At 36.3% G+C, this 18,527-nt stretch overlaps 1 protein-coding gene across 13 annotated transcripts in view; it reads right to left on the reverse strand.

Moving 5' to 3' along the window:
- Positions 1–486: 486 nt before the first annotated feature.
- Positions 487–18,527, reverse strand: part of PROM1 (prominin 1) — a 60,806-nt gene continuing 42,765 nt past the window's right edge. For 5 of the 13 annotated variants that reach the window (XM_074541788.1, XM_074541782.1, XM_074541783.1 and 2 more), the window contains 17 exons: positions 17,836–17,995; positions 15,699–15,851; positions 14,770–14,893; positions 14,261–14,364; positions 13,754–13,838; positions 12,785–12,931; positions 12,444–12,515; positions 10,101–10,193; positions 9,361–9,387; positions 8,970–9,023; positions 7,478–7,558; positions 7,321–7,389; positions 6,704–6,796; positions 5,418–5,533; positions 4,268–4,336; positions 2,186–2,226; positions 487–1,965 (listed from right to left, as the gene is read on the reverse strand). In XM_074541788.1, the coding sequence (XP_074397889.1) occupies positions 2,208–2,226; positions 4,268–4,336; positions 5,418–5,533; positions 6,704–6,796; positions 7,321–7,389; positions 7,478–7,558; positions 8,970–9,023; positions 9,361–9,387; positions 10,101–10,193; positions 12,444–12,515; positions 12,785–12,931; positions 13,754–13,838; positions 14,261–14,364; positions 14,770–14,893; positions 15,699–15,851; positions 17,836–17,995 (1,466 nt within the window). In that variant the 3' untranslated portion in view covers positions 487–1,965; positions 2,186–2,207. Of the gene's footprint in view, positions 1,966–2,185; positions 2,227–4,267; positions 4,337–4,840; positions 5,000–5,417; positions 5,534–6,703; positions 6,797–7,320; positions 7,390–7,477; positions 7,559–8,969; positions 9,024–9,360; positions 9,388–10,100; positions 10,194–12,443; positions 12,516–12,784; positions 12,932–13,753; positions 13,839–14,260; positions 14,365–14,769; positions 14,894–15,698; positions 15,852–17,835; positions 17,996–18,527 lie in introns of those variants that run through there. The other 8 variants (XM_074541790.1, XM_074541787.1, XM_005485016.4 and 5 more) reach the window with 6 other exon arrangements.

Genomic DNA, 18,527 nt, shown 5'->3' on the forward strand with positions numbered 1-18,527 from the left:
GAAATATCAAAGCTTGGACTCAAATATATTTATGTGTTAAAGCTGCTATGTTCCCCCCAAGTGTTTGGCTCATTCTAATCTGACAATTCAGTCCTGCCTGCTTGTGCTTCAGATTGAAGAGTTTGTGATCTCTCACATCAGTAGAAAACAACTGTCCTTTAACAAGGTAAGTTAGGATGCCAGCAGTGAACTGTGAGAGCTGAAGAACTAGCAAATGTTTAATTCTGCTGCCAGTGCCACACAGAAACAGGTATCCTGCACAGCTCATAGCCTGAATCCTACCACCTTTGCATAATTCACATTCTCGGTGGAAGTTGGAAGCTCCCTCACCCAGAGTCAAAGTTCTTCCAGTCCTTCCTGCTGTAAAAGTCAAATGTAGCAATGATTTTTAATCATTGGGTAAAGAAATTCACTCTCATAAGATTTTTAACTCTGTGCAGCCCTTCTGAGAGATGGCTCTGCAACAAAACAAGGGAGAACCAAGCATAAGGTAGTTAAGCAAGATCTGTTTTATTTAAATGAACTGGGAATATTTTCTCAAATTAAAAATAGAAACTTTTAAAAATCTGCAATTCTGAACATTACATATACACATATGCTACATACTGTCAATTAGAAATGTTTCCATTTATGACATAAAAATGAAAAATTTAAGGTTATTCCAGATTAGAGACTGGTATCATTTTTCAGCATTTCTTTAAAATTATAATAATGATGTACAGGATTATCTCTACTTCAAGAAAATGAACCCTGTCTGAAACAAAGTTAACAATACTGATAGATGAAGAGATACTATTTTAGATCAATATATTAACTACTTCACCTGCCAGAAGGTTTTACACTGGTAACAGTTTTGGCCTTGTTGATAAAGTCTACTGTTAACTAATTCAGCAATTCAACCATTTGCCTAAATTCGGTGAAATAACTCTAACAGTACAAATGTTAACTCCAATTGCTAAACAGACTTGAATTTCAATATTGTAAATCACAGTATAGTATTATTTAGCAAAAATACTACCACTGCCTCCAAAAGAGTCACAGTGATACTATTAAGGACATTACAGAAGTGGGTGTGAAAGAAGAAAAGGAAGTTAGAGAAGGTAAAGCATTCCAAAAACTGCCAACATAGGACATCCCTCATGCTCTTTTTGAGTACTACTGAACTCTAGAAAGCTTAGCTTTTTCACTATATTATGCATCCCACACACCCCCAAACCCTCCCACCCAAAGTTTAAAAACAAACTTCTCCAAAAAGTCCCTTTCAGGTCTATACAGCAAAACGCACTAAATATTAAATAATTAGGAAAAGAAAAAAAAAAAGAAAAGAATAGAGGGAGAAAACAAAACTGACAAAACTGCAACTGAGCTTCTCAGACACACAAAGAGACACTGTGGACCCCATTACAATCCAAATTTAGTCCAATGTAGTCATTCAAGAGCACCAAATAGCAACACTGATCATGCTGGTAAATTCATTTGTGAAGAGTATTATACAATATTAAAATCTTAACTAAACACTTAGAAGTTTTAAGAAAAATGTATATACAAAAGTCTCTGGTATACAAAATGTATTTTTATGTAAACGTGTACGTACTGTATTTAACACAAATCAACAATTTAAGATAAGAACTTGAACAGTTTTAAGAGAATTGCTAGGCAAAGGCTGTTAATCTAATTAATTCATATACTGTGATGTAAGGTAGAAAGCCCAGTGTAAAAAAGTAAAAAACCAAAAAAACATTTTAATCCAAGCCTTGAACAGTGGTATTTGAGAGGCAGTGCCCTGATCACAAAATATTCTGTACAGTAGTTTATGGCATAACATTCAATAGTACATTTGGGATTTACAGTACAGCTGACATAAAACAAGTGGCTCAGGATCTGTCAGATGAATGGAAATGCCAACACCCTTGGAAGAACAATGATGCACTCCCATAGAAGAGTCCTGAGCCTCATTTATATAGCCTGGAAATAAGAACAGAATACAATTCAGGAAAAAATTTATAAAGACTGAATTTCTATCTAATTTAAACACAATGAAGGGATATATTTTAGTACAAACATCAATATGACTGAATAACTTTTCTTGGGTTTAGACCTTACAGCATACTCCTGTTGCAGCAATCAGAGCAGCCTTCCTAAAATAGTAAAGTAGTAATAGGTGTAGAATTGATTTATTACTTACCCCTCAACATTTCCAGTATGTGCTACCACTGTTCCACAGAGCTACACGAGAAAAAGAAGAAAAAACACATTAAATAAACCCATTATTTTCTTTTGTCTACCAATGGAACAGAAATACTGTGTCTAACTTGGGTGAGACAAGCTCAGCTGGCCTAAGATAGTATCAATGCTTTACTCATTTAATCAAGTATTTTTCAAACAAGAGGAAATAGATTCATGGTTTTCTCCACCAGCCTCTCAGGTTATTTTTATTTCATTGTGGAAATAAATACTTGGATTGCCCATTCAACACCCCTCTTTTGTAAATTTAATCCAGCCTCATGTTTTGCTCTCACAAAAATGGTGGCTGCATTTGAGGTTATTTGTGTCTCTGAGTATAAAAATACCTGTGTGAGACACATATACCTCATGTAGCTCTTACTTGTACTTAGGTATCTTACTGTTATAAAAATATTTGCATCTCTTTTCAGCAAAATTATCCAGCTGATTCTGAAGGATAAAAAAACCCCAAGCCCAACCCTATGGCACTCCTTAAACCTGCAAAAGTATAAGTGTACAGAGATCTAATCAAAGTAACGTCTTTCAAAGTATATCCAAAAGTAATTTGCAGGAAATGAGAAAAATCAAGGATACCATAAAAGCAAAGAGTATGCTGAAATTTGATTTTATTCATATGGGAATGCCACACTGAGAAATTCAAAGCATATATGCCATAATGAGCAGTTTTTCAAATTACCTCAAATTAGCACATCAGAAGACAGCACTGCATCAAACTGAATCTTTAAATTTTAGCATTTTATCAAAATAAGTCAGGATTGAACTAGTGGATCTTTGTGTAAAAGATCATTTTATGCTAGTAAGTTTGAGGTTGTTCAGCAATGCTGAATTAAACTATTTATCAATGACTGAAATATTGTAAGAAAACATGCTATGAACCTCAAGAACATTAAAAGTCATATTAAAGATTCAAAGATCTGAAAAGGAATTCTAAGGCCTGGGAAATTATTAATTTTCTCTTATGTAAAATATGGAAAGTCCTTAGATATGCCAATGGAGATTGTTTTGGTCTTAAACTCCTCATCAGTTAATGGGGAGTAAGCACCCTTAAGCTGCAGAGCAGACCATAAAAATTGTGATCATAAATATCACTAAAAATATTCTTATATAAAGACTTCCTTCAGAAGGAGATAGGGAATGCAGATTTGGTCAGTAAATAATGATTGTAAAATACAGTCCCAAATAATAGTAATAGCCATCCTCATTGTCATAATCATCATCAGATGTAACCATGAACTCTTCAAGACCCAAACTTTGAGCTCCCTCTATTCACCTGTTATTTAAAGCACAGTGCTATCTTCTCTACAAACACTCAACCTATACCTTCAGTAATGAAGTTGCAAAGGCAGGCACAGTGAGCTACAGATTTTAATAATAAATTTAAACTGTTCTTAAGCAACTTGCAAATTTTGCAAAACTAAGTAAGGAAGTTGTGGGATATAGAGTATTATCCCCCTGGAAACTGAAACAGCTAGCTCATGTTTTACAGCACAGAAGCTGCAGAGGCAGAAAGTAACTCCAACATCCTCCTTTTTTTGAACATAACCTGAGCTTCTCCCTCATTCTAGTCCTACCCATGCACAAACACCCATTTTCTATGTTCATGCTTCCTGCATACCTGGAACCCTTGCCTTTTACACAGGAGATCTCTTCTCACCGTTTACAAAATAAAACTACTCAGGATGCATTTCTGTCCTATCACTTTCATCTGCTATCAGAGCATTTTAATAGGTTTGTTAATTTAAGACCAACCACTGTGCTGACTAAATACCTGATTACATGGATTTTAAGATCAAATTTACCAATTACTTTGCTAAATTGCAGGAAAATACTTCTATACCTGGTGTTAAGTAAAAACTATATGAGAAATATACATTATACTGCATTTGCTATAGTGAATAATCATGCAAAAAAAACCCCAGAGAAATAAGAGATTCATTTAAGGCATGGAGAAAATTGGAAATGTGATTAAAAGAGACACTGAAGTAAGGACACATGAAGGCATGCAGTTTCAGACTTGGTTTACCTTGTAAAAACAGGATTGTGTATACCATATAAATGCTCTTTATGATAACCATTATTACCATTTTCCGTACTGTAATAAAATAAATACACCAAGAAAGACCATGTTAACTATAAAATGCACTATGTACAATATGGCTTCTAAGACATGTACATGGATGATGGTATAATATGCAAAGATAAACTGTGTCTTTACAATAAAATATAACTTTTTCTTTGTAACATTCAATAGTTATGATATAATTATAATTTTATAGTTTATAGTATTTTCATTTTCTCCAAAAATCAATTAATTATTTTTCTATTCTTGTTGAGTTGGAGACTCTAATATAATCTATCAAGTCTGGAGAAACAGAACATGTTACCTCTTTTGAAGTAACAGGTTACATTAAAAATATAAACCCTCCCATATTAATAAAATAATTTCAATAAATATCAGCAAAAGTCTTACATTTTCATGGGTATATTTTTGAAACTAAAAAAACACAGAAAAGGAGGAGTAATTAACTAGACTCTAATAAGTGAGTAATTTCAGCTGTACATGCCTGTTTTCTGCTCTACTGACTTGTGAATGTGCAATGAAAAACAACCACTGTGAAATGGGAGAAATGCAGTGCACAGGCAACTGAACAATGAGCAAAACAAGGAGTAGAAACGAAAACAGTAAAAAACTGACAGGAAAATACGTAAGAATAGTTATCATAAAGTAAAATGCCAAGTCCCTGAGACAGAGGAACTGCAATTGAAAAAGGAAAGACTAGTTAGGAATAACTAAGACAGCAAGAAAGCAAATAATTAATTAAAGGAGACTACAAATCAGGCACAATTCACTTTAACAGGTTGCTTAGCAAAGGTAATAACTTGCACATTTGGAGCTTACTTATATAAATGCTGCTCTAAAGACCTCATTCTGGCATAAGACTCCCAAAGTCAGAGCCAGCACTATCTGCATTCATGGCAAGTCAAGGCTACCAAAGGCCCCCTCCCTGCAGAAAGCACTTTGCAGGCACTGACCCAAACCTGCAGCATTACATATGAACATGCACTTCTAATCTGGGAGCACAGGTTTAACAATTACAGAGCCTTCACATGAAACACTAGAAAAAACATTTTAATCCATTTGCCATTTAGTTTGTTTTGGAATATATACTTACTCATCATAAACATCCTCTGTATCCATCCTCCGATAGTATTTAGAGAGTTTTACAGCAAAAATTATGGCAGGAATTAGAAACATTGAAGAGCCTCCCAAACCGAACCAGAAGGTATTCTGAAATAAAAGCAATAGAAAAATCAAGGAAAAAAGGTCATGGAGAAAACTAATCTGTAAAGTACCAAACTCCTGCTTGATATTCTAACCATCGTTACCAAAAGAACACAGTAGAAATTAGTTCTTGCAGTTTTTGTCAGGAGTTTCCAGCATTTTTTTTAAGGTGCTTCATAACTTGCAAACTGCGGCCCTGTTTGTGTAACTAATTTCATTATTATACAGTTGAACTGAGTTATCACCTGGTGTTAAAATGATGATTTTTCAAATTTGATTTGTATTGGCTGGAGGCATTTTTTGACTTCCAAGTGACTCAGCTAAGTTCTATCATCAGGGGAATCATGGTCCATCTCTCACCAGAGGGGTAATGGTTCCACAAAGAAGAACAGAAGCTCTGTAATGTCTGAACTAATCAATGAGAATAACACAGATTGGGAGGTTTTCATGGTTAAGCATTACCAAAACTAAACACTTCACAGTTAAGCATTATCAAGGCCAGAGTGTTTTGGCTTTGGCTGATTACATGTATTATTTGTAGTGGGATTAGGATCGGATTAAAGTGCCATAAAGCTAAGTAATAGTTTAGGAGGCATTTTAGGTACCTTCCAGACACATGGGTCTTACTTTACTTTTAATACATGCTGTCTTCTTTCCAAGTTCTTTTGGCAAGATAAAAAAGCCAGTATTTCCCTTCTATCCTGCTACAAGTCTTGCTTAATGTCTCCAACATACAGAAATTAATCAAGATCTGTCTGCTACAAGTCTAGTAATAAAAACTTATTCAGGTTTTCTAGATTTCAGGAAAGATACCTGAAAAAGTTTTTCCTTGGTATTTTCTACTTACTTCCTGCCCACACCTCACCTTTGTAAGTTAGCAACATTTCCAAATGAAGCTTCATGTCTTTATGCTTTTCCATTTTCCATTTCAATGTGTTTCAGAGTCTGTTAATTTTACAGAATTCTCGCTAATAGAAGCTTAAGTTTACTGAAAATCCAGAAAGTCCAGCTTTCTGGACTTTGGACTTGATCCAGATCAGAACATTGTCCTTGCATAAGTTTTTGTGTGATAATTTATTATCTTCAGAATAGTCGAGCCAGAATAATTAAACACAGATGTATGTTGAAAGAGGTTTCCCTTGATGCCCAAATTCTGAGTAAAAAAATGTTTCTTACCACAGAATCAGCTATATAGCTGCATAAAAAAATATCTACTGCTGTATCTATCACATTGGCAATAGGCTTGCATGCTGCTACTTCCATTGAGATCTGAAAAAAATAACAGAATAAAATAATAAGCTCTAAAATTTCTTAAGCTCCAGTTTACTAAATTATTATGTCTTACTCTATCCAAATTCAAAATACATAACAGTAGGATATGCTATCAACTGAAAGTCTTTTAAACATCCGCTTACTTTCTCAAAGGCTGCAGCTGAAGAGAGAAAAGTAAAACAAGATGCTAACAACATCAATTTGAACTATGCAGGGTCAGGTTGAGTGAAGTACTGGCAAAAATGGTAGATTTCAGGCTAGCCCTGAAAATGATACTGTTAAATTTGCACTTCATTCCAACCAACATAACTCATCATTTCATTCTGTAAATGCAACAAAACTACAGGAGACTGATTTTCCCACTCACAGTAAGAACAAATGTATTAAAACCTGAAACAATAAAACAAATTGTTTTATCAAAATAACTATCAAAATAACTTTATTATTGATTTTATTACTAATACTATTTAGCTTTCTTATTCTTAAACACAGCTTCTCTCAATAAAGTAAATGCGCCTTACCGACTCCTTGACCCACTCAGTGTACTGCTCAAAGTAGCCAATTATGGTATCCATGTACTTTTTTGTCTCCTAGGACAAGATCAAAAAGAACAAAAGCAAATTAACCTCTAGCTCTGTGACATCATAAATTAATGTACTTTGATCAAATGGAGCTTACCTGGACAATAACATGAGAAGCATTGTTATTTATGAGATCCTGGGCAGCATTAACAGCACTAATGACATTTTTCACCTTAACCTGGACAGGAAGAGATGGTGTTAATATAAACAAATCCCCTTCAGGCTGTGGCAATGGCTCTATGGCCACTGCCAGGAACCTACTCTCTTGATAAACCAGTGTCACTGTCTTGTCAAAACCTGACAAAACGTGCAATTACAGACAGAACATGAGCCTGCCTAAGGACTCACAATCATCTCAATATTGTCTCATTGTGAAAAAGGATGAGTCAGTGGTTATGATGTTGTATCTTTTCCTGGAACCTACATAACTAATTTATATACTAGGATAGGTTTTATCTCCCACTCTTCTTCCTTAAATCAATGTCTGTATATACAGTACAGACACACAAAGTGCACAGGAAGAAAACAGTGGGCCATGTACCATCACAACAACTCTCAATGACTGAACTGGATTCTGCACAGCCAGAATATGCCTCTAACTACCTGAAGGACTGAGGTATTTTTTCACACCCCCATAAATTCTCTTACAGAACACACACAAAGGACAGTGTACACGGAGCCTGAACACATAGAGATGTTTCTTAAATATACTTTAGAGTCAAACATCATCCCTTTCTTTTCAACACCTTACATCACGGCTTCTTCCCTCCTGACCCAGTTTCAAATAACAGATTCTAACAGACACCTAGGTAGCTGCTCTGCTGCTGTGGATGGGTGACAACTGTAATGAGAAGCACTAAGGTAGGCATGGCCCATAAAGCTGCTGAGACTGACTGTGCTACAGGGTGGCTGTATTCCTGCTGCCAGAGCCAAGGCAGGCTGGTGGCTGAAAGCTTTCCTTCCAGGAAAGCAATCATCCTGCCGCTCACTCTCTGGCAGAGCGAAGCCAGCTGGTCTCACTGTGGGGCAGGCACTGCTGAGAGGGGAAATGTGAGCTGCCCTGGAAAAGCCTCTCGACAGATCCAGCATCCCAGAGCAAGGCTGATGGTGCAGAAGCAGGAACATAACAAGCAAAACCTAAAGAAACAGACCCCAGTGGGAGCTGGGCAGGAACAAAAGCTGGTTAAGGATGTGAATCACACAGCTCTCTTATGTCAGTTGTACTTTTGCATTGTGTTTGTGGTTGTTCCCTCCAGGTTTTGCTTTCAAGGATTCTAGAAAAGAAATCCCTACATTCTGAGGAAAATGGATAACACACTATACAGACTGGCACTGAAGCCTATTTTATCACCTGACAGTTCAGGTTACAATTCATACTCCCGAAACCATCTCAAATTTCCTTTTTTTTAATACTCCTTTACACAGGAGAGAGATCTAAATCCTTATTATTTCCTCAGTGCATTACAATCTCTTGCAATAATGGAACAGCTAGAAATAGAAGAAAACTCTGCTGAAAATATATGCCCTGCACATGTGGCAAATGGATTTAAAACACAAAAATGTTCCTGTTGCCAGAAAGAAAAGCTTACCATAAGCTCAGATGATGTCCTCTTCAGTAACCTAATGCTCTGATTTAAAGTGCTCTATTAGAAAGGAGGGGAGAAAAAAAACTTCAAGTACTTATAACAGGTAAGAGCCCACCTGTTTTAAGTTTATATTCATGCTTTGATCTTCTACAGATTATTTTGTTATTAGTATTACATATCATATTGTATACAACAGTAACAACAGCTGCATCAAAATTAATACATTGTGGGTTTAATCATTGAATCAGTACTTCACCAACAGCAGTGATTTAACTAAAGTTAGATGCTATAATAAATTAAGTAAGACTGGAGGGAAGATGGAACAGTTAAAACTCAGACCCAAATGTTCAGAGAATTCTATACTGTGCAATTTCTGAAGGGAAAAAGCACTTACCCTAGCTTTAACATATTTCTTGACAGTCAGTTTTGTAAAAGAAAAAAGAGATGAGAATAATTAGGAGTTAATTAGGAAAGAACAGCATAGAATCAGAGTGGACCAGAAGACCCAGTATTTTTCTGCAAGTGATACAGACACACAATATCAGATGCTAGGATAAACTAAAAGTCTTCATGATGTGTGGAGGAAAAAGCAACACCTAACATGCAGGAGAGTCACAGCTTGTCACTACACAAGACTGTGTCAAAATCAGGCAGAAGCAGTTCTCTTGCATCTTTCACAGCATCAATCAAAAAGACTTTGGCTCTACATACTACTCCCAGGAGTCTCCAATTCCAGTACTGTTAGGTGATTGCTAACTCCAAGAAATAGTGTCAAAGTGATAATACCTTTTATTACTGAAGACCACTGACAAGTAAAAAAAGAAAATGAGTGGTTATGGGGGCTTTAGGGTTAAGAGTTTTGTAAGGTTCTCCCCTGCTTCTTCTTCTATTCATACATAATCACAAATAGCTATAGAAAAAAAAATGGGGAAAAGGCCATTAATTTAGGCAGCATTATAAAACAGCAGCATTTTAAGTAAAAAAACTTACTAACTTATTAAACATATACTTCAGACAGATTACTTTTCATTGACACAACCTGTGCTTATAGAAGTCCAGCTTCCTAACCTCTTGAAGACATTTAGAGAATTGCATTTTCTAAAAGTATGTTTCAGTATTACTTTAATGTTTTACCATAGCTTGCTCCAGTGGAACAACTTGCTGGTTATGAATCATTCGAATGTTGTTTGCGTGTCCTTTTAAGGCGTTTTCCAGGGCTCCTTTTGGCTGCAAAAAATGCAATTAAGCACTATTGTTCAATAACCTCAAAGCTTTCCAACAAAGCAAAAAACAATGAAAGTCACACATCCACTCCAGAACAGCTCATGCTAAAAATGGGGTATGACGAACTGAATTCCTCAACACAAGAAGGGGTGGAAAAAAAACCCCACTGTATTAATAATTCAAACCTCAGCAACCAAACCAAATATACTACCCTGCTTATCTGGCTGTAACATTATCAGGACAGATTTAACTGAAGAGATTTTTCACATGATGCACTAAGTAATTTTAAATACAGAAGAGTGAGCACATCTCCCTTGAACTCACCAGAAACTTGACTGCAAGAACCCTGCAGCACTGCACCCCAGCTGGGACAAGCATCTCCCAGTCATGGCTACTTGCTTTTGTTTTGGAAATGTGGACATCACCCTGAGGCACCCTCTGCTTTGTGAGTGGCACAGAATTTTAAGTATTTTCAGCCAGTCACTTGGGAAGGCACCTGGGAAGGATATTTCCTATTTTTGTGGCTCCCACCTCACAGCCAGAAGATGTGAGTTTCTGCTCTGATTTTCAAGTCCAAATGCTTGTCTGGAGCTCATGCCCATTGCAAAATACTATAAAATTTGGTTTTACTCTTCGATAAAAATTTATTTTCCATTTCCTTTTCATGGCAAAACCATTTGGTTCCCCGCATACACACTGCTAACTCCATTTTGGATGTGTAACAATGGCAGACCTCAGTGCCCAGAGATGTGTTTGCTTCCTGTGAAGTGTTCATGTGAGCACTCAGCTGGGTCACTGAGCAGCTTCAGGATGCTTCATCTCCTGAACTGAGTGAATTCATTTACCTAACACCATATGTTGGTTGTATTGCTTCCTCCTCCATACTCTGACCCCTTGGCTTGATCCAGGTTTTATTCAATTTGCTACCTTCAGTCTAAAAGGCTACATTCAGTTTTGTGTCAGGTGCCAAAAGATGCAAACTAGACACTCAAAATTAATTAATTCCATAAGTTTTTATAGGTTTTTTGGATTGGTTCTAACAGCTATCACTAGTAAAAAACTGAGATCATAAAATATCATTGGAAATCAGTACCATTTTTTAAAGTAATCTAACATTGCGTTATTGGGATTTTGGCCTCTTTTTAAAAGACATCTCACAGATTACACGAGATAGCAGCTACAGGAAGAAATAAAAACATCCACTGTAACAGTGAAAACATTTACTTATTTACACAATTCTTTCTTTTATATGAAGAAATTACTCTGTCTGATCTATTCTTAAGTCTGATTCTTCCTTAAGAGTCTTCTACAAAAAACAGTGAAAGCAACCTACCAGCACAACGCACTTTCCTTTATGGAACTAGGTTTGAAGAACCCCAGCTCTCACTGAAACCCAGAGCTGTGTAACCTTGACATGAGTGCATGAGTGGCAGGAAAACCCTTCACCCAAGAAAAAAACCAGCAACAAGCATGACTGAATGATGCAAGACATAGAGCAAACACAGCAGGAGCCTCCTCCTTGAGGAGGGATGGATCTCTGATATATTCCCAACCAGGTGGTCTCTCTCTGATCATCCCTCAGTGATCCAAGCAATTGCACATGTGCAACATAACTCTTCCTCCTGCACTGCAGCGCAGGACATCTGTCTTGGGCTCATCCAAACCATGACCCTCATTCTGAAAAGGGAGCATGACCTGACCTGGACATGCACAACAAACAGATCAACTGAACAGTCACTGCCAACACAGATCTGGGCCACCTGCAGGTTCATTGGTGGGCAATGTTGTAGCAATACCCTCTGACCACTGTCCTGCATACACAAAGCCCTTCAGATAAGAGTTTCTTTTGTGCATTTTCCCTCCACAATGGAGCTCCAGTTCTCATTACAGTCCTTACAAGCTGCCACAGTATTAATTTTGCATCTAACCATTTTTTTTTTCCAACTGGGACCCTAGAATGTAATAGGAAATACTGAAATGGAGCATTCCGCTCACTGCCCAAGCAAAGAGTGGAATTTAAGAAAATACATTTTCAAAGCATGAAAGAATACACAAAAATCAATAATTAGCAACATTTAAAATACAGCTCCTGCTGTTCTTCAATATTTTTCCTTACATGATAATGCAGCACGTGAGTAAATGTTTGAAGTACAGAAATTCTCCCATGTAAAGTCTACCTTCCTATGTATTTATACTCATAAGGTATATAAATTATATATTTTATGTATTATTATATTGTTGAATTGTACTTACCAGCTGATCTGCTCTTGCTTCTAAATCATTAGCAAATGAGAGAAGATCAACCTTGGTAACACTTTTATTGATCTGAAACAAGATGTGAGCAGTAAGAAAAGGAGTATGGTGTTATTCTACTTACAGACAGTTTGCACTTAACTATATCACCTACTCTTGTCTACTCACTAATTTTTTGTTTATTAACTTGAACATCTTAAGTGCTTTTTTCCCCAGCTTGTATGAACCCTCAAAACATAGTGTTTCACACATAAGCAGATTTTGCTGCTTTGTCCATTGGTAAACAAACATTTTATTATATGTTTTGTCCCAGTCATGTCTGTAGTTGAATACAGTCTCACCTCTGTCAAATATGCTGAAAAGTCTATCCCATCTATTCCTGAAGAGCTGAAATTCAGAAGATTCTCCTTCCCAATTTCATCCAGCAGAATGATTTTGCTGAGGTTTATCTGAATATGTTCAATTTTAAGAGCTACATCTTCTGTATACTGAGAAAGAAACAAAAGAAAGTACAAAAGTAGTTTGCAACCAGAACACATTTTCTATAGCCCCTGCCCAAAGCATCCTGTGCTTTTGCTGACTCCTCATTTCCATGAAGAAGCACACATTGATTTTTTTGCTCACATCAGTTTAATTCAATGAATTTGAAAAGAATCCACCAGGCCAAGTTCTAACCTGCCTTTGTCTCTTTCATATCAACAGATTACTTGCCTTCTATTCTGCTTTAACTAACATCCCTCCAGGAAATGTTATCCTTTAAGAATACCAAGTTGCACCCCTGGCCCTCAGTAAGGAAACTTAGAGAAATCAGTATCTCAGCTGTGGCCAGGACAGACACAGGACTGGATGAGACTTCTCTAAATACTATTTTACCCCAACTACTTCCAACCAAACCAGAGTAATTCTTAGAACCAAGGTAAACAATATCCTGGATCAACATAAACCTGACTGGAATCAGAGGATAACACACCCACACAGGTGTCTATATAAAAAGAAAACTGTCACTGAACACCATAAGCAGTCTTTGGAAGACAGAATCCAACCTTCCACACAAGTTTCAAAGTTAAAACAAATGTCATTATCAGCACATAAAAAAGCACATCAGAAAATCTTCCCTGACCCACTGAGACTGGTAAAAAATATCTTATTTGTAAAGCAACTTCCTCAGATTAGCTTGGGCAGCTCTTGCCTCCCTGTAGGATGTTTTGTGTGTAAAAACCAAAATCCCATAAAAAACCCAGACATGCTATATGGTGTTTCAAGAGCCAACATCCTTCAGAATCATGCACTCATTCAGTTTCTTTACTTACCATACTAATATTTAAAAGCTCATTGATATTAAATAGATATTCTAGGTGAAGGGAAGTGTAAATTCCTTTGTTTTCCTTGCAATCACTGAAAGAATACAAATACACAGATCAGCCTAAAAACCACCTTGAAGACCAAGTATTAACCGAATGATTAACAATGCTTTCTTATTCTAAGAAAATCAATCCTTTAGAAAACAAAATACTGATTATATTTTTTGAAGCTCAGTCAACAGGAGAAGTGATTTACAATTTCTGAAAGATGCAAAGTATTTTATCAACTAGCTTGACTAATATTGTCATACAGTAGTATGCTATCTCTATTAACTTGGTTAAAATTGGTTTTGCTTGAGAATCACTAGAATCAGAATGTTTCTGGAACATGTGCAATATTTTGATGTGCTCGAAATAGAAAGCACAGAACATATCACAAAACCAGAATGCATAAATTGAATGAAATAAAAAATAGTTAAATATAACTGAATTAAATCTTAATCATAACTCTAATACCTGTACACTTTTTCAAAAGTCAAGTTAACATTCGGATTTTTAAAGATGATGCCAGCAAGATAGTTTTTCCAGTGCTTATTTAGTAAGTAAGGTGTATCCAAAACCTAGAAGACAAAATTCAGTAATGTTACTATAATTCCAAGTTTCTTTATGTATTTATTCATATGTGGTCTTTTAACACATCTAAGCTTATCACCCACTAAGTAAAATACAACCAAAACCAGTGAATTCCAACTCTTTGGAGCATCAAGTGAATATTAAAGCTCCCCATCACCAAGGAACAATTGAATCAGAAAAATCTGTTTCCAAAGGAAGACATGTATGCAGTATTAACACAGCAAAGCAAATTAAACCAAGAAAGGATGAATGCCTCTATTTGGTTTGTAAGGAGGAAGTAAAACCAGATCCAAATTCACTTCAAGTGAATGATATGCCATACAGAACAAAGGACAAGACCTTTGGGACTCACGGGGATTCTATTAATTGTTTAATAACATGATTAACCTCACCTTGAATAAATTTTTATCTTCAAAGGGCTCACAGACCAATTTTTCTACATTTCCACCTGTGACAAAAGTGAGCACCACTACAATCATCAGCACCCAGGAGAAAAGAAAACTGAATCCAACACCACTGAAAAAAAAATTGAGTAAGTTTTTGCTTTATAAGAACACATGGTGTACACACGCATATATATATATACACACACATACTTGGAGCAACAGTGAAGCTAACAGCAGCTATACAGAAATATGAAAACTGATTGATGGTTAAAATAGCTCTGTTTTCTAAATATGTTCTTGCCCTCTGAAACATCTTAAATGTTTCAGCCCTGTAAAGTCTTCAACTAAAATGCATTTGAACCTCACATTAGCATTGGGCATGCAAACTGTTTTAAGAATTATATTTAAGGGACAAAATACCATACAATTTTCTTTTTTAAATTCAACTCTCTTGTGCTCTCAAAAAAGTTTTAGACTTTCAGATGCAATCTTCTCCTGCACCCTGCAGAAATAACAGTAAACCACTCCTAGGCACTTTTCAACCTAAAACATCCAGAAATACTCTCAGAAGGTGAAGTGTTTGTTCCCTGTCTCCTTGCATTTTTTTTTTGAAACTGAACAAATGTTGCAAGTCTACTAGAAAGTTATGAATTCTCTCATGTTTTCATTTTCCAAAGGGACTTGCACAGAAATTCATTGGCCACAGCACTTGCCTTATAAATTCAGAGGTTTTATCCTTCAGCTGTGATCCTCAATGAAAGAAGAACTCCAAATCCCCAAGTCCCCCAATCTAAGTGTGTGAGATCAATATTTATTTCTATTCTCAGCACATACACCTAGGTAACAAACCAAATTTTCATATCTACGTCCTTCAAAAACTCAACCAAACCAACTTTCTACCTTTACTTTCTCTTTCCCTGGCAAGTGAAACTTACGCCATAAGAAAGTTTCCTCCAGTGTTGGAGATACAGCCTCTGGTTGTTGGAGAAGCATGTTTATCATACCCACAGGTGCCACACAGCAATCCAAGGTAATAGAAGACCAGAATCAGGACCAACATGCAGCAAAGAATGAGACAACCCAGCCATCTATGGAATAAAAGATAAATTCTTGGTTATTTTCACATGAAGAACACACTGAGACCTTCAGGAGACATCATGCAATACTATATTTCCCAATGCCCCATTTGTGGTTCTGTTTGAGCAACCAGTGCCAGCAAAGATACACATATTTGCTACACTAGCACGTATTTTGGGCCAGCACACAGGCACTGGATTGCACTCAGCTGCTACTGAAGGACTGGGGAACACCCAGCACAGGAACAGAGTGTTCCCCAGGGAATGCAGGCGAACTGGACTGAAGCGTCAAAGTGCCCCAAGTGGAGCAAACAACTACTCAAAGCAGATGTTCATCAGCAATTTATTCATGAGTAAATGGAGAACTTTTTATGAATATGGACTAGCCATTGGTCATGAAGTACATAGTTGCTCTTACTGTGAGACTTATTAACAATTTTGCACAGGCTTGCAGTTGTAAATAAATATATTTAAGGCTGTAAAAACCTAGGCTTTATGTGTCTGGGCTGGACTGCTTTCAATGTGTGGAACAGCTAACAAAACTTGATCAGGAGAAAAATCTTGGATAGGAAATGAACTTTCATTTTTATCAATTACATCATGTAACAGTTTTATGTCTCCAGGTATTTGGAGCATATCCATTTATTAAACATTACACATCTATCCTTTCTTACTCTCCCAATGCCCTCTGCATTAATTTTTCCCTTCTGTTGTCACTTCTTCAGCTTTTATTTTTAAAGTTCTCTTTTCTCTTCCCTGTACTTTTGTAGAGAAAAATCTGTAAAAGAATTATTGCAATGAGCATGTACAGACAATAAAAAGAAAAATATAAATGCTGACAGGCATATTTATAAAAGGATACCTATTAAGAACTACACATAATGCACCTGTAATTAAGAAAGGAATAGATCGAAAGTAATTTGGGCAACTACAGGCTTATTGGTGTCATTTGTACTTAAAGAACTGTTAGGTTAGGTTTGACAAACCAGGTTTTTAAGTGCCAAACAGATGAGATATATTCTCCTGTAGCAGAATAAAACAATATATCTGATTAAATGCAATATGAGCTTCAATGAAAATATCAATAAATTTGTCAAACTAAGGCTCACTACAAAAACTGTCAGATAAGAAATGGGCTAAAGGTAAGATTCTAAGCAATTCTAAAAGCTCAGTTTTCTGTTCACTTTTATTTATCAATGCATTAAAGCCAGCAACACACATTCTGTAGCACTAAAACCAATTATGGTACAAACACAGAAACAAATATTGATTATAAAGTCAACCAACTTTACAGTATCAAATAAACTGTAAGGGAGAATTTAATGAGCTTGTGGACAGAGATGAGTAAATCTGGACCAAGACAGACAGTATGAAATGAAAAGTTTTACAAGTCAAAATATGAGGTTACTCAACTGTAAGAAACAAAAAGTCTCAAGAAAGATGTTTTTCTCAAGGTACAATCAATCACAAAGGCCAGTAGGGAGAAGCACAGGGGCACGAGGATTTACAAGGTGTGAAGCAGAATCCCTCCCCCTCCTGCTCTGCACTACAAAAGGTGCAGTAACAATGGATTGGCTCCAAGGCCTTTCTGGTCCTCTGCCCTCACAATTCACCAGAGACTCAATGGAAACAAGACCTAGATAAAAGGTAACCCTGGCATTATGAAATAATCAGTTCATTTGGGTGTTAAGTCTTTGACATCCACCTGCATCTATCCTTCCTGAAAAAGACCTGAAAGGCTACAGAGCAGAAATCACCTCTTGCTCTGTGGTGAAACAAGAGGTAGTTATTGATCCTGTTACTGATTATACAATCCAGTTATTGATTAGCTGTGCTTCTTGCTTTTATCAAAATGCCAGTTACAAACAACTGTTTTATATATCTTTCTTTCACTGTGTTCATCATTATCCATTTACTTTCCTTTACAGAACATTAAAATAATACAAAGTACTAACAACAAATAGCATTTCAGTCCTGCCTTACTTCTTGTACATACCTGTAGAAATCATACTGCTCCACTAGAGGAAAATAATCCTGAACATATGCCTCACTCTGTGTAAGATGCACCATCAAATCTGCCAAAATCTTCTGAACAGGGAGTGCTCTTGTGAAGGTAGTAATATTTGAACCAATGGATTCCAGCACACTTTTGATGTCTAAAAGAACAAACATATTCCACTGTTACAGATTCTTAGAGGAAATTCACATTCCATTTATGCATTATAAAACGTTATTAAGCCATTTGCCACATGAAACAAGCAAGCCATGAAGACAAGTGTGAGGAAAACACAAGCAGGCAACAAAAGCATCAAGCTTTGAAGTAGCACAACAGCATTTCAAAATGCACACTTTGTTTTAGCATTCAGTTTAATGATTCAAGATGCAGACATTGAGCCAGAGATCTTCCTCCTTCCTCTCATTATAATGAAAGTGTCACTTTTTATCTAGCCAACCTAAATCTTGTTTTTCATGCAATATTGCAAATGTCAACACTGAGCAAGACAATTAGCCACCAAGTTTACATAGGAGAAGAACAGAATCTATTTAAACTTCATGTCTTGGGAATACAACACTGTGACAGAAATTGAACTGCCTATATTGAGAATCTATACTAGTTATTTTCAATCTTATTAAAAGAGATTACTTAAATGAACTCATTCCAATTAGTCAGCAACACTCCTGAGGTAA

Source organism: Zonotrichia albicollis, chromosome 5 (assembly GCF_047830755.1).
Source record: "Zonotrichia albicollis isolate bZonAlb1 chromosome 5, bZonAlb1.hap1, whole genome shotgun sequence".
In the NCBI taxonomy this organism is placed as follows: Eukaryota; Metazoa; Chordata; class Aves; order Passeriformes; family Passerellidae; genus Zonotrichia; species Zonotrichia albicollis.